Below are 18,167 nucleotides of genomic sequence, written 5' to 3'. Positions count from 1 at the left end.
TTGAAAAAGAAGGCATCTAAGCTTCTTTTTGGTTCAGTACTCTGGAAAACGCTTTTTTATTGGTGGATTCATTTATCCACCAATCAGCAAGAACAACCCAGGTTGTTCACCAAAAATGGGCCGGCATCTAAACTTACATTCTTGCATTTCAAATAAAGATACCAAGAGAATGAAGAACATTTGATAATAGGAGTAAATTAGAAAGTTGCTTAAAATTTCATGCTCTATCTGAATCATGAAAGAAAAAATGTGGGTTCAGTGTCCCTTTAAAAAACCCTTTGAGTGCTAATGACGGCTCTGAGCCGTCACAGAGTTTCCAACTCTGGTGCTAATGACGGCTCAGAGCCGTCACTAGCACTCTCCCACCTTGAGGGAGATCTGGAGGCTCCCACCCGCTCCTACCCTGGCGATCGTGCGTGTAGAGTTGCAGGTATCGCCAGTGCTTTGCCTTTTTGCGTGGTGACGTCACGCGCAATAACGTGATGTATTCACTGCACAACTTTATTTATACTTAACAATGTTAAGTATAGGAGCAGGGGGCATGCTGCTTAGAATCCTGTATCTCAGGCATCTAAGCAGCTACAGACCCTGAAGACCCACCATTGGAAAGGTAATCGCCTAACCTTTCCAACAGTGTAAGTCTGAAAATAATTAAAAAAAAGTTAAAAAAAAAATTGTTTAAAAAATTAAAAACATCTTAGCACCCAGGTGGGAAAATGCTTAGCATAGGTGTTAGGTAAAGGGGCGGCCTACACATTAGTCATCTTAAAGTCTAACTTTAGATTAAAGGGACAGTCTACACCAGAATTTTTATTCTTTTAAAAGATAGATAATGCCTTTATTACCCATTCCCTAGTTTTGCATAACCAACACAGTTATATTAATACACTTTTTACCTCTGTGATTATCTTGTATCTAAGCCTCTGCAGACTGCCCCCTTATTTCAGTGCTTTTGACAGACTTACATTTTAGCCAATCAGTGCTCACTCCTAGGTAACTCCATGTGCGTGAGCACAGTGTTATCTATATGACACACATGAACTAACACCCTCTAGTGGTGAAAAACTGTCAAAATGCATTCAGATGAGAGGCGACCTTCAAGGTCTAAGAAATTAGCATATGACCATCTTATGGTTTAGCTTTCAACTAAGAATACCAAGAGATCAAAGCAAAATTGGTGAGAAAAGTAAATTGGAACGTTGTTTAAAAGGACATGCCCTAACTGAATCATGAAACTTTACTTTGGACTAGACTGTTCAGTTACGCTGCAAATATCCTCCTGCACCCCTTTCTATATCATGCAGTAGTAACAGTAAAAAAGTTATTTTAAAATGACTATTGTTTCTGGTCACTTTGAAATGGCTTTCAAGCTCCGCCTACTGATGACAACACGGTCTGGGCTACATCTATGCACTCTGCTGAATAGCACTGACAGTCTGTTGAATCCAATTAGTGAGTCTTTTATATCTAGTGATGCCTTTAATGCAGCCCAGATTGTGTTGTCATCAGTAGGCAGAGCTTGACAGCCATTTCAAAGTGACCAGAAACAAAAGTAATTTTAAAATAACTTTTTTTACTGTTACTGCTGCATGACATAGAGATGGTGCAGGAGGATATTTGCAGCTTACTCTAAAGTAAGAGTTTAAGATGACTAAGGTGTAGACTGTACCTTTAAGTATTGTAGGGGTAGTTTGCATTGGTGGGTTGTGGTGGGGTAGGGGTTAATAATTTAGGGGTCTTATTGCATTGGTGAGTTGTGGCAGTGAAGGGGTTAATAGGTTGGGGGTGGTTAGGTTTTTAGGTTATGTCAGATTAGGGGTTAATAGTGTAGTTTGCTCCTGGGGTGAGGGCAGGTAAGGGGTTAATAGTTTATTTTAACATTTTATATGTAGTTATTTTGTCTTGTTCATTTTATTATGTCAAACATAAATATATATTTTCAAAGATATATTTAAGTTTACAATAATAAAATGAACAAGTCAGAATAACTACATATAAAATTATATACAATACTTAAAATAATATCCATTATACATGACAATATGCATCATTTAAACATTGTATATAAATATAGCGACATAGCTCCTATAGTTATCATAGGGAGTTTTTTTTGTATACTTTATTAGTCGGGTAGATTGCAGACATTACATAGGTGTAGGCATTCTGTGGAAGTTAGGCGGGCGTTCCAGGGGAGGGAAGCTAAGACATGACGTAGGTGTGGGAGTGAGTTGGGTGTTTCAGGGGAGGGCATCTAACACATTACGTAGGTGTATGCAGAATTAGGGAGTTAGAAAACAAAAAACAAAAACAGGCACCCCAATGGTGTGATATCTTCAGTCTTCAAAGATGTGATAAGTGACAAAAGAAACGTATTTGCAGATTAGTATGCACTCAAATAGTGCAATTGAAGCAGACTGGACCGTTGGAAGCCACCCAGCTGACTTGTGTGCGGTCTCAGATCTCATGCAGGAATGATGACCCACAGGAACAATGACCCACAGCCAGTATTAGGAAAGAGGACCAAAACCATACTGTTGACTTGAGAAACCTTGGATCCAATTTAGGAATACAGGTACCAATCCCCAGGGCCCAGAGCAGATATCCAGAAAGGAAAAGGTAGCCCAAAACAGACACTGCTCAAAGTGCAATATCCTCCTTCTCTCAGAAAGAACTCAGGTCGGCAAAAGATATAATAAAAAATGCTTTAATTAGCATAAAAGCACCTAGCTCACAACGTGTTTCTCGGTTTACCGTTTCATCAGGTGAGTCATTATTAGGAATTAGGGAGTTAGCTGGATGTTCCAGGGGAAGTATAGCTAGAGTATGATGTAGGTGTATGCGTTTTGAGGGAGTTAGCTAGGCGTTCCAATGACGGGGAGTAGCCTGTACTTTGATTGGGATACATTGCCAGCAGTGCGATATATTCCAGTCTCTGAAGTACAGAATGCAAGTAGGGTGTCACTCATGTTTGTTTCACCACCTTTTCATTGGTGAGACTTTACAGTGTGAGGCAGGTAGTGTAGGTGTATTTAGAGTTAGGTCATACAGGCAGGGGTCAAGTCAGGCGGGAATGCATGGGAACGGAGTTCCTACACTATTTTTGCAGGTGGAACTAAGTTCCCTCTGGAAAGAGAACAAAAAAGCTTCAGTAAACACTGCTGCTGTTGGTTGGAGGAGCTGTAGCATAGTCTGGTTAGAGGGATAGTGAGATCCTCTAGTAATGGGCAGTAACACTTCCTTCACTACACTAAATGCAAGCCTGTCAGCAGTCCTACTGTGGGATCACACCACACTGTGTGGAACATATGGTGTTTAGATTTCTGTGTGCCTTGCTTAGGGTTATTTAGTTCCCTTCAGCATAAATAGAACTATTGCACCTTAAGTGGGTGAGACTCTGTGACAGAGTAGGAGTCTCAGGCCCAAAGGCAACCATTCAACCCTTCATTGGATTTAATTTGCTTTCATTAACCAAAGTGTATAGATTATATACATATACATACAGTGCGTGTGTGTGTATAAAACAATATTTATTGTGAGGAGGGTGGAAGTCTTGGTGAGTTCCCACACTTTTATTTGTTGGACTTTGCAGGATACAGGCATCATTTGAAGTGTTCCAACACAGAAACCGAGTTTGGTTTCAGTAAATGTACTGTCTGTGCTGTGTAGGAACACTTCAAATATGCCCCCCCCCCCCACGCCCGCTGAAAGTGCTCACAAGTGGAGATGTTTAGCTGACGTAGCGCTCCCTAGTATATCCTATGGGAGACACTGCCATACTATTGCCTGATAAGTTACATTACTAGCTGTGTTACTTGCATAATGATATATAGTGTGTGTCCACAAAATGCACAGCCTCATATTCATGCAATTAGTAACTTGCATAAATACCTAAATTACAATTTCCTGTTATGCCTATTAGTAGCTTCACAAAAAGAAAAAGATGAAACAAATATTAGATTTCATCATCATTTTATTGCATTTCCGCCTAAATACCCACTTACAATTTTATTATTTTCCTTGTAGGTCTTAGGATACTTAGGAGCCACAGATCGACTCTGTAAAGTTGGATATGAAGAGTCTCTTGTGGAAGAAGCCATGGAAATGTTCCAGAATTCTGAGATAAAGGTAAGAAAGGAACTCTTTCTGGGAAATACAACCCATTAAACCAATTCTAGATACCCTGGAAGAATCACTATAATAGGCACACTACACCCAGAAACTCTCATGAACATAATGTTCTTTTCTTACAGTATCAATCTCTTTTTTTTTTTTTTTTGTAACTATAATTGATAGATCAAAAAGAAAATATAATGTGTGTTTATACTGGAATGTGGGGCAGAGACAATTTTTATAACTCAAAAGCATTTGAGGACAATTGCGAAATAAGTTTGTCTCTACAAAAAACATTTGTCAAAATTGGCATGAAATGGTAGGCAAATGAGATTTTTGTTAAAGGACCAGTCAACACAATAGATTTGCATAATAAATAAATGCAAGAAATCAAGACAATGCAATAGCACTTAGTCTGAACTTCAAATGAGTAGTAGATTTTTTTTTCTGACAGCCATCAGCCAATCACAAATGCATACAAGTACCATGTGACAGCAATTAGCCATTTATAAATGCATACACGCTTATTCTTGCGCATGCATAGTAGGAGCTGGTGACTCAAAAAGTTTAAATATAAAAAGACTGTGCACATTTTGTTAATGGAAGTAAATTGGAAAGTTGTTTAAAATTACATGCTCTATCTGAATAATGAAAGTTTAATTTTGATTGAGTTTCCCTTTAACTATATAAAACTCTTATCCCTTTCTAGTATGTCCCTAGTGGGAGCAGAATAACCTAGCAGTTCTTCATCACTATTCTGCATTGTCTAGTATGGGAAAAATGCTTCTTTCCTGTTTGCATGAAACTCAAACTAGAGATCATGCGGAAAAGTGAAAGTGCAAAGGCTGTGAGAAAAGCCCCAAGGAGGTCCTGGGACCACAGCTCTCCAGGACCCTGCTAGTCACAGGGTCACTGCATCGCATGAGTCTCTCGATCAGCAAATGCAGAGAATATAAACAAGCCAAGAATCTGCACGCTGCCCCCCGCCCCCGGTGTGATTAATAGCAACTGTACAGCAAACAGATATTATATCTTCTCTCTGTAAATACATCATAATTCCATATAGCTGCTTGGAAAGCTGTTTTTCAGATGCATACGCCGATGAACAAAAGATGTTTCTATATCCATCAATGGCATTTCTTATAGGAGAATAATTTTAAATAGCAGATATTGTAAGGAGAATATAGGTCCCTATAATATGACCATATTCTAACTGAACATTTTAAGCTTAAAGTCTTATGAATTGTTGATTTCTTCTCTACCACTTCCACTGAAAGACTGTGCCAAGTATTCTCTGCAAATGTGGATCAGTTTGTTCACAGAATATATTACAGTTTTGCCCTCTAGCAATTTGTCATCTATGTTTTTATCCTTGTTAAATGTAATCCCAGTACATATTACATCTTCACCATTCTCTTCTCTGCATTATACCTGTTAAAAACATAAACTGACCATTGGGCACCTAAATTTGAGAATGCAAAGGAGTCATTTTAATACAAAAGAACATGATGTAAATAAAATAATACCAGATACTGTCTGAGATGCTCTTTATGATGGAGTCTGGAAGTGATAATCTGGTTGGGAAGGCTGGATTTACAATCTGTTATACCCCAGAGCAAATACCCTGCATTACTGAAATCACTACACTATATGTTCCGCCTAATCTACAGTTAATGCCATCTTATCCCCCTTTGTGCAGTCTTCTCTGTCATGTTCTCCTCCTCATAAATGATGCCCTTTCATATTTTGCCATAGTCACTCCCATTTGTGCTTGTGCCATCTTGCCCCCTTTATGTCATTAATTCCTTCCTTTGTGCCACCCTCATCCCTTTTCTTCTTAAACCTTAGTCATCCTCTTATTGTGCCTTTACGCCCCCTATTTGCTCCAGCGCCTCTCTCTCCATTATGCTATTCTCTTTACACTGTCATTCTCTGTGCGCCTATGTCTTCCTCCATTCCATTAGTTCCTATGTTTTTCCCCTCTGTGACATCTACGCTCTAGTCTAATTCATACCATATTCTCCACATTTTTGTGCCATCTTGTTTGGTTGCTGTCCCTGAAATCCCTCTCTGCACATACGTTTTTACTGAGGCTCCAGCAGAGGAGCATTTTTGAAAAGGCCCAGAAGGCCAGTGCCTGGGGTGGTAAGTCTTTATGAGAAATATACATTAGAGAAGTATGATATAAAGTTAGCAGAGGTTACTGGCAAAGGGGGCAGCAGAATTATATGTACCTAGGGCAGAATAGAACAACAAAGAAGTGCATGTTGCTTACACCAGCAGTAAAAAGGTTAATTATTATAGAGAAGCTTAATGACTCACACAGTAAGTATTCTTTACTCACTGCTGTTATTAAAAGGGTAACTTTGTTTATTTAAAAGGGTCCATCCATCAAGAAAATCATTACAGCCAAAATCTAGGGACTTCAGCCAGTTCTAAACCAACTCTCATCTCACCAACGGCACTGTGGGAAGAGCAGATCTTGCAGATGGGGCCAGGGGCTATCCAGATGGAAAGCTGGGATTTCTTATTATTATAGCTTTATGCACGTCATAACTCTATAACGTGTTAAATCTCAATAGATGGTTAACCCTTGAGCTGCCAGGGATGTTACTTGCCTTCCATATAACAGATATATATGTATTACCTTCGATCCTGAAATGGTTAACATATTTAGCCCTGTACCATCATCTTGATTTAATAACTGACGCAATAAGCAGGATAATCTCTCTGAAGTGAAATCCATCCAGACTAGGTTATTATTTGGGTTCCTTAAAATGGTGGGGGAGATGAGTTGGTTTTGTTTCAAATAATATGAGAAGAATCTTTCTGAGAAAGAGTTTAATTTTCCTAGGATATAAATAACTCGGAGGACAATTTAAGCTTTTCAGAGAAAATAGAAAAAAAAAACAAGAAACCTAGAGCATAACAAAGCCAAGTCCATTAAATTATAGTTGCTTGCTTTTTCTCACACACTACAAAAAGCCTTAAAAGACAAAGAAGATGCTATAAAAAATCTTTGCTATTTGTCTAATAGAGTATACAATACAATAATAGCAGTTTAATATAATTGTAATGTAAAGCCAGTGAAAAAACAGCTAATGTAGCATTTTATGAATAATAACTCAGTAACAATAGTACTTTATATAGATGGGCAGGCCCCTAAAGGGAGACAGAAGCAGAAAGCCATACAATGTGACCAGCAGGGTGCAACAACACTAGAGAGATGCTCTGCAAATATTACACTGCATCAGCCACTTCTGTAACTTACTGGGTTGTAGAATACTTTACCTTGCTCTGCCAAACTTCTTCCAGATCCTGTGTTCTAGGGACTTTGGTGTGTTTAGTTCATGCATATTATAAATGCAACTTATCCTACTTCTGCAGCCTTTACAAAAAAGAATATAAAGTGCGTGAATAGGGTAAGTTTTATGTAAGATATATATAATTAAAACGCATATTTAAAATAATTCCAATAATGCAGTCCTAAGAAACAAGTGGAGCACTAATTTGCCCATTTGCGTGCACCCGATAAATAATCAGCCATAAGTGGCTTATTAAAATTAACCAGAGTTCAGATCTCTGGTTATTTTTTTAAATGGGCCCCAAATACCCCCAAAATACAGAGCTGTGTATTTTATTAAAAAATAAAAGTTGTAGCATTTTATTTTTTAGTAAAATAACTACACCAGGCAGTTTTTGGAGACTAAAGTTGGTGTCTGTGGGGTATAAAAAGAAAAAAACACAGCACTGAAAAGTGCCTTTACATTGCGGTCTATGGGAACTGTGTGTTCCCTGTAAATATATATGTCTATGCTTATATATATTTATGTGTTAGTATGTGTATATACACATATTAACACATAAATATATATGTATATAAGCATGTACATATATATGTATTTATGTGTTTGTATGTCTATATACACATATTAACATATAAATATATATGTATATAAGCATGTACATATATATATTTATTTATGTGTTTGTATGTCTATATACACATATTAACACATAAATATATATGTATATAAGCATGTACATATATATGTATTTATGTGTTTGTATGTCTATATACACATATTAACACATAAATATATATGTATATAAGCATGTACATATATATATTTATTTATGTGTTTGTATGTCTATATACACATATTAACACATAACTATATATGTATATAAGCCTGTACATATATATTTATTTATGTGTTTGTATGTCTATATACACATATTAACACATAAATATATATGTATATAAGCATGTACATATATATGTATTTATGTGTTTGTATGTCTATATACACATATTAACACATAAATATATATGTACATAAGCATATACATATATATTTATTTATGTGTTTGTATGTCTATATACACATATTAACACATACATATATATGTATATAAGCATGTACATGTATATTTATTTATGTGTTTGTATGTCTATATACACATATTAACACATAAATATATATGTATATAAGCATGTACATATATATTTATTTATGTGTTTGTATGTCTATATACACATATTAACACATAAATATATATGTATATAAGCCTGTACATGTATATTTATTTATGTGTTTGTATGTCTATATACACATATTAACACATAAATATATATGTATATAAGCATGTACATATATATGTATTTATGTGTTTGTATGTCTATATACACATATTAACACATAAATATATATGTATATAAGCATGTACATATATATTTATTTATGTGTTTGTATGTCTATATACACATATTAACACATAAATATATATGTATATAAGCCTGTACATGTATATTTATTTATGTGTTTGTATGTCTATATACACATATTAACACATAAATATATATGTATATAAGCATGTACATATATATGTATTTATGTGTTTGTATGTCTATATACACATATTAACACATAAATATATATGTATATAAGCATGTACATATATATTTATTTATGTGTTTGTATGTCTATATACACATATTAACACATAAATATATATGTATATAAGCATGTACATATATATTTATTTATGTGTTTGTATGTCTATATACACATATTAACACATAAATATATATGTATATAAGCATGTACATATATATTTATTTATGTGTTTGTATGTCTATATACACATATTAACACATAAATATATATGTATATAAGCCTGTACATATATATGTATTTATGTGTTTGTATGTCTATATACACATATTAACACATAAATATATATATATATATATATATATATATATATATATATATATATATATATATATATATATATATATATATATATATATATATATATATATATATATAAGCATGTACATATATATTTATTTATGTGTTTGTATGTCTATATACACATATTAACACATACATATATATGTATATAAGCATGTACATATATATTTATTTATGTGTTTGTATGTCTATATACACATATTAACACATAAATATATATGTATATAAGCATGTACATATATATTTATTTATGTGTTTGTATGTCTATATACACATATTAACACATAAATATATATATGTACATAAGCCTGTACATATATATTTATTTATGTGTTTGTATGTCTATATACACATATTAACACATAAATATATATGTATATAAGCATGTACATATATATGTATTTATGTGTTTGTATGTCTATATACACATATTAACACATAAATATATATATGTACATAAGCCTGTACATATATATTTATTTATGTGTTTGTATGTCTATATACACATATTAACACATAAATATATATGTATATAAGCATGTACATATATATATATTTATGTGTTTGTATGTCTATATACACATATTAACACATAAATATATATGTATATAAGCATGTACATATATATTTATTTATGTGTTTGTATGTCTATATACACATATTAACACATAAATATATATGTATATAAGCCTGTACATATATATGTATTTATGTGTTTGTATGTCTATATACACATATTAACACATAAATATATATATAAGCATGTACATATATATTTATTTATGTGTTTGTATGTCTATATACACATATTAACACGTAAATATATATGTATATAAGCATGTACATATATATTTATTTATGTGTTTGTATGTCTATATACACATATTAACACATAAATATATATGTATATAAGCCTGTACATATATATGTATTTATGTGTTTGTATGTCTATATACACATATTAACACATAAATATATATATATATATATATATATATATATAAGCATGTACATATATATTTATTTATGTGTTTGTATGTCTATATACACATATTAACACATAAATATATATGTATATAAGCCTGTACATATATATGTATTTATGTGTTTGTATGTCTATATACACATATTAACACATAAATATATATGTATATAAGCATGTACATATATATTTATTTATGTGTTTGTATGTCTATATACACATATTAACACATAAATATATATGTATATAAGCATGTACATATATATGTATTTGTATGTCTATATACACATATTAACACATAAATATATATGTATATAAGCATGTACATATATGTATTTATGTGTTTGTATGTCTATATACACATATTAACACATAAATATATATGTATATAAGCATGTACATATATGTATTTATGTGTTTGTATGTCTATATACACATATTAATACATAAATATATATGTATATAAGCCTGTACATATATATATATTTATGTGTTTGTATGTCTATATACACATATTAACACATAAATATATATGTATATAAGCATGTACATGTATATTTATTTATGTGTTTGTATATCTATATACACATATTAACACATAAATATATATGTACATAAGCCTGTACATATATATTTATTTATGTGTTTGTATGTCTATATACACATATTAACACATAAATATATATGTATATAAGCCTGTACATATATATTTATTTATGTGTTTGTATGTCTATATACACATATTAACACATAAATATATATGTATATAAGCCTGTACGTATTTATGTGTTTGTATGTCTATATACACATATTAACACATAAATATATATGTATATAAGCCTGTACGTATTTATGTGTTTGTATGTCTATATACACATATTAACACATAAATATATATGTATATAAGCCTGTACATATATATGTATTTATGTGTTTGTATGTCTATATACACATATTAACACATAAATATATATGTATATAAGCATGTACATATATATTTATTTATGTGTTTGTATGTCTATATACACATATTAACACATAAATATATATGTATATAAGCATGTACATATATATGTATTTGTATGTCTATATACACATATTAACACATAAATATATATGTATATAAGCATGTACATATATGTATTTATGTGTTTGTATGTCTATATACACATATTAACACATAAATATATATGTATATAAGCATGTACATATATGTATTTATGTGTTTGTATGTCTATATACACATATTAACACATAAATATATATGTATATAAGCCTGTACATATATATATTTATGTGTTTGTATGTCTATATACACATATTAACACATAAATATATATGTATATAAGCATGTACATGTACATGTATATTTATTTATGTGTTTGTATATCTATATACACATATTAACACATAAATATATATGTACATAAGCCTGTACATATATATTTATTTATGTGTTTGTATGTCTATATACACATATTAACACATAAATATATATGTATATAAGCCTGTACATATATATTTATTTATGTGTTTGTATGTCTATATACACATATTAACACATAAATATATATGTATATAAGCCTGTACGTATTTATGTGTTTGTATGTCTATATACACATATTAACACATAAATATATATGTATATAAGCCTGTACGTATTTATGTGTTTGTATGTCTATATACACATATTAACACATAAATATATATGTATATAAGCCTGTACGTATTTATGTGTTTGTATGTCTATATACACATATTAACACATAAATATATATGTATATAAGCCTGTACATATATATTTATTTATGTGTTTGTATGTCTATATACACATATTAACACATAAATATATATGTATATAAGCCTGTACGTATTTATGTGTTTGTATGTCTATATACACATATTAACACATAAATATATATGTATATAAGCCTGTACATATATGTATTTATGTGTTTGTATGTCTATATACACATATTAACACATACATATATATGTATATAAGCATGTACATATATATTTATTTATGTGTTTGTATGTCTATATACACATATTAACACATAAATATATATGTATATAAGCCTGTACATATATGTATTTATGTGTTTGTATGTCTATATACACATATTAACACATAAATATATATGTATATAAGCATGTACATATATATTTATTTATGTGTTTGTATGTCTATATACACATATTAACACATAAATATATATGTATATAAGCCTGTACATATATATTTATTTATGTGTTTGTATATCTATATACACATATTAACACATAAATATATATGTATATATATAAGCATGTACATGTATATTTATTTATGTGTTTGTATATCTATATACACATATTAACACATACATATATATGTATATAAGCATGTACATATATATTTATTTATGTGTTTGTATGTCTATATACACATATTAACACATACATATATATGTATATAAGCATGCACATATATATTTATTTATGTGTTTGTATGTCTATATACACATATTAACACATACATATATATGTATATAAGCATGTACATATATATTTATTTATGTGTTTGTATGTCTATATACACATATGAACACATACATATATATGTATATAAGCATGTACATATATATTTATTTATGTGTTTGTATGTCTATATACACATATTAACACATACATATATATGTATATAAGCATGTACATATATATTTATTTATGTGTTTGTATGTCTATATACACATATTAACACATACATATATATGTATATAAGCATGTACATATATATTTATTTATGTGTTTGTATGTCTATATACACATATTAACACATAAATATATATATATATATATATATATATATATATAAGCATGTACATATATATTTATTTATGTGTTTGTATATCTATATACACATATTAACACATACATATATATGTATATAAGCATGTACATATATATTTATTTATGTGTTTGTATGTCTATATACACATATTAACACATACATATATATGTATATAAGCATGCACATATATATTTATTTATGTGTTTGTATGTCTATATACACATATTAACACATACATATATATGTATATAAGCATGTACATATATATTTATTTATGTGTTTGTATGTCTATATACACATATGAACACATACATATATATGTATATAAGCATGTACATATATATTTATTTATGTGTTTGTATGTCTATATACACATATTAACACATACATATATATGTATATAAGCATGTACATATATATTTATTTATGTGTTTGTATGTCTATATACACATATTAACACATACATATATATGTATATAAGCATGCACATATATATTTATTTATGTGTTTGTATGTCTATATACACATATTAACACATACATATATATGTATATAAGCATGTACATATATATTTATTTATGTGTTTGTATGTCTATATACACATATGAACACATACATATATATGTATATAAACATGTACATATATATTTATTTATGTGTTTGTATGTCTATATACACATATTAACACATACATATATATGTATATAAGCATGTACATATATATTTATTTATGTGTTTGTATGTCTATATACACATATTAACACATAAATATATATATATATATATATATATATATATAAGCATGTACATATATATTTATTTATGTGTTTGTATGTCTATATACACATATTAACACATAAATATATATGTATATAAGCCTGTACATATATATGTATTTATGTGTTTGTATATCTATATACACATATTAACACATAAATATATATGTATATAAGCGTGTACATATATATTTATTTATGTGTTTGTATGTCTATATACACATATTAACACATAAATATATATGTATATAAGCCTGAACATATATATTTATTTATGTGTTTGTTTGTCTATATACACATATTAACACATAAATATATATGTATATAAGCCTGTACGTATTTATGTGTTTGTATGTCTATATACACATATTAACACATAAATATATATGTATATAAGCATGTACATATATATTTATTTATGTGTTTGTATGTCTATATACACATATTAACACATACATATATATGTATATAAGCATGTACATATATATTTATTTATGTGTTTGTATGTCTATATACACATATTAACACATAAAAATATATATATATATATATATATATATATAAAAGCATGTACATATATATTTATTTATGTGTTTGTATGTCTATATACACATATTAACACATAAATATATATATATAAGCCTGTACATATATATTTATTTATGTGTTTGTATGTCTATATACACATATTAACACATACATATATATGTATATAAGCATGTACATATATTTCTCCAACATAGGTGTGTCCGGTCCACGGCGTCATCCTTGGGGATATTCTCTTCCCCAACAGGAAATGGCAAAGAGTCCCAGCAAAGCTGGTCACATGATCCCTCCTAGGCTCCGCCCACCCCAGTCATTCTCTTTGCCGTTGCACAGGCAACATCTCCACGGAGATGGTTAAGAGTTTTTTGGTGTTTAAATGTAGTTTTTATTCTTCAATCAAGTGTTTGTTATTTTAAAATAGTGCTGGTATGTACTATTTACTCTGAAACAGAAAAAAGATGAAGATTTCTGTTTGTAAGAGGAAGATGATTTTAGCAGAAGTTACTAAAATCGATTGCTGTTTCCACACAGGACTGTTGAGATGAAGTAACTTCAGTTGGGGGAAACAGTTGGCAGACTTTTCTGCTTAAGGTATGACTGGCCATATTTCTAACAAGACTATGTAATGCTGGAAGGCTGTCATTTCCCCTTATGGGGACCGGTAAGCCATTTTCTTAGTTAAATAAAAGAATAAAAGGCTTCATAAGGGCTTAAAAAACTGGTAGACATTTTTCTGGGCTAAAACGATTGCTTTGCTAGGCATATTTTGCAGATTCTTACTATTAATGGTTATTATAATCTTGGGGATTGTTTAGAAAAACGGCAGGCACTGTGTTGGACACCTTTTTCAGATGGGGGCCTTTTCTAGTTATAGACAGAGCCTCATTTTCGCGCCACTAATGCGCAGTTGTTTTTGGAGAGCAAGGCATGCAGATGCATGTGTGAGGAGCTAACAATCACTGAAAAAGCTTATAGAAGGCATCATTTGGTATCGTATTCCCCTCTGGGCTTGGTTGGGTCTCAGCAAAGCATATAGCTGGGACTGTATAGGGGTTAAATGTAAAAACGGCTCCGGTTCCGTTATTTTAAGGGTTAAAGCTCTGAAATTTGGTGTGCAATACTTTTAATGCTTTAAGACACTGTGGTGAAATTTTGGTGAATTTTGAACAATTCCTTCATACTTTTTCACATATTCAGTAATAAAGTGTTTTCAGTTTGAAATTTAAAGTGACAGTAACGGTTTTATTTTAAAACGTTTTTTGTGCTTTGTTGACAAGTTTAAGCCTGTTTAACATGTCTGTACCATCAGATAAGCTATGTTCTATATGTATGAAAGCCAAGGTGTCTCCCCATTTAAATTTATGTGATAATTGTGCCATAGTGTCCAAACAAAGTAGGGACAGCAATGCCACAGATAATGATATTGCCCAAGATGATTCCTCAAATGAGGGGAGTAAACATGATACTACATCATCCCCTTCTGTGTCTACACCAGTTTTGCCCACACAAGAGGCCCCTAGTACATCTAGTGCGCCAATTCTTATTACCATGCAACAATTAACGGCTGTAATGGATAACTCTATAGCAAACATTTTATCCGAAATGCCTACTTATCAGAGAAAGCGCGATTGCTCTGTTTTAAACACTGAAGAGCAAGAGGACGCTGATGATAACTGTTCTGACATACCCTCACACCAATCTGAAGGGGCCATGAGGGAGGTTTTGTCTGAGGGAGAAATTTCAGATTCAGGAAAAATTTCTCAACAAGCTGAACCTGATGTTGTGACATTTAAATTTAAATTAGAACATCTCTGCGCACTGCTTAAGGAGGTATTATCTACTCTGGATGATTGTGACAATTTGGTCATTCCAGAGAAATTATGTAAGATGGACAAGTTCCTAGAGGTTTCCGGTGCCCCCCGACGCTTTTCCTATACCCAAGCGGGTGGCGGACATAGTAAATAAAGAGTGGGAAAGGCCCGGCATACCTTTTGTCCCCCCCCCTATATTTAAGAAATTATTTCCTATAGTCGACCCCAGAAAGGACTTATGGCAGACAGTCCCCAAGGTCGAGGGGGCGGTTTCTACTCTAAACAAACGCACTACTATTCCTATCGAAGATAGTTGTGCTTTCAAAGATCCTATGGATAAAAAATTAGAGGGTTTGCTTAAAAAGATTTTTGTTCAGCAAGGTTACCTTCTACAACCAATTTCATGCATTGTTCCTGTCACTACGGCAGCGTGTTTCTGGTTCGAGGAACTAGAAAAGTCGCTCAATAAAGAATCTTCGTATGAGGAGGTTATGGACAGAGTTCAAGCACTTAAATTGGCTAACTCTTTTATTTTAGATGCCGCTTTGCAATTAGCTAGATTAGCGGCGAAAAATTCAGGGTTTGCTATCGTGGCGCGCAGAGCGCTTTGGCTAAAGTCTTGGTCAGCGGATGTGTCTTCCAAGACAAAATTGCTTAACATCCCTTTCAAGGGTAAAACATTATTTGGACCTGATTTGAAAGAGATTATTTCAGACATCACTGGGGGAAAGGGCCACGCCCTCCCACAGGATAGGTCTTTTAAGGTTAAAAATAAGCCTAATTTTCGTCCCTTTCGCAGAAACGGACCAGCCTCTAATTCTACATCCTCTAAGCAAGAGGGTAATACTTCACAACCCAAACCAGCCTGGAGACCAATGCAGGGCTGGAACAAGGGTAAGCAGGCCAAGAAGCCTACCACTGCTACCAAAACAGCATGAAGGGATGGCCCCCGATCCGGGACCGGATCTGGTGGGGGGCAGACTTTCTCTCTTTGCTCAGGCTTGGGCAAGAGATGTTCAGGATCCTTGGGCGCTAGAAATAGTTTCTCAAGGTTATCTCCTGGAATTCAAGGAACTACCCCCAAGGGGAAGGTTCCACAGGTCTCCATTATCTTCAAACCAAATAAAAAGACAGGCATTCTTACATTGTGTAGAAGACCTGTTAAAGATGGGAGTGATTCATCCAGTTCCAATAAGAGAACAAGGGATGGGTTTTTATTCCAACCTGTTCATAGTTCCCAAAAAAGAGGGAACATTCAGACCAATTTTGGATCTCAAGATCCTAAACAAATTTCTCAAGGTTCCATCGTTCAAAATGGAAACTATTCGAACGATCCTACCTACTATCCAGGAAAATCAATTTATGACTACCGTGGATTTAAAGGATGCGTACCTACATATTCCTATCCACAAGGAACATCATCAGTTCCTAAGGTTCGCTTTTCTGGACAAGCATTACCAGTTTGTGGCACTTCCATTCGGATTAGCCACTGCTCCAAGGATTTTCACAAAGGTACTAGGGTCCCTTCTAGCGGTTCTAAGACCAAGGGGCATTGCAGTAGTACCTTACTTGGACGACATCCTGATTCAAGCGTCGTCTCTGTCAAAAGCAAAGGCTCATACGGACATTGTCCTAGCCTTTCTCAGATCTCACGGATGGAAGGTGAACAAAGAAAAAAGTTCTCTGTCCCCGTCAACAAGAGTTCCCTTCTTGGGAACAATAATAGATTCCTTAGAAATGAGGATTTTTCTGACAGAGGTCAGAAAATCAAAAATTCTAAGCTCTTGTCAAGTTCTTCATTCTGTTCTTCGTCCTTCCATAGCGCAGTGCATGGAAGTAATAGGA

At 31.9% G+C, this 18,167-nt stretch overlaps 1 protein-coding gene across 1 annotated transcript in view; it reads left to right on the top strand.

The window, feature by feature from the left end:
* LOC128644177 (ubiquitin-associated protein 1-like) overlaps positions 1–18,167 on the top strand; it is a 103,825-nt gene that overhangs the window by 24,457 nt on the left and 61,201 nt on the right. Inside the window, exon 5 of the mRNA XM_053696879.1 lies at positions 4,024–4,125. Coding sequence (XP_053552854.1) covers positions 4,024–4,125 — 102 coding nt within the window. The remainder of the gene's footprint in view (positions 1–4,023; positions 4,126–18,167) is intronic.

The sequence above is a fragment of the Bombina bombina genome, unplaced genomic scaffold (genome assembly GCF_027579735.1).
Source record: "Bombina bombina isolate aBomBom1 unplaced genomic scaffold, aBomBom1.pri scaffold_707, whole genome shotgun sequence".
In the NCBI taxonomy this organism is placed as follows: domain Eukaryota; kingdom Metazoa; phylum Chordata; class Amphibia; order Anura; family Bombinatoridae; genus Bombina; species Bombina bombina.
The sequence above is the reverse complement of the archived record's forward strand: the minus strand, read 5'-3'. Positions and strand labels throughout refer to the sequence as shown.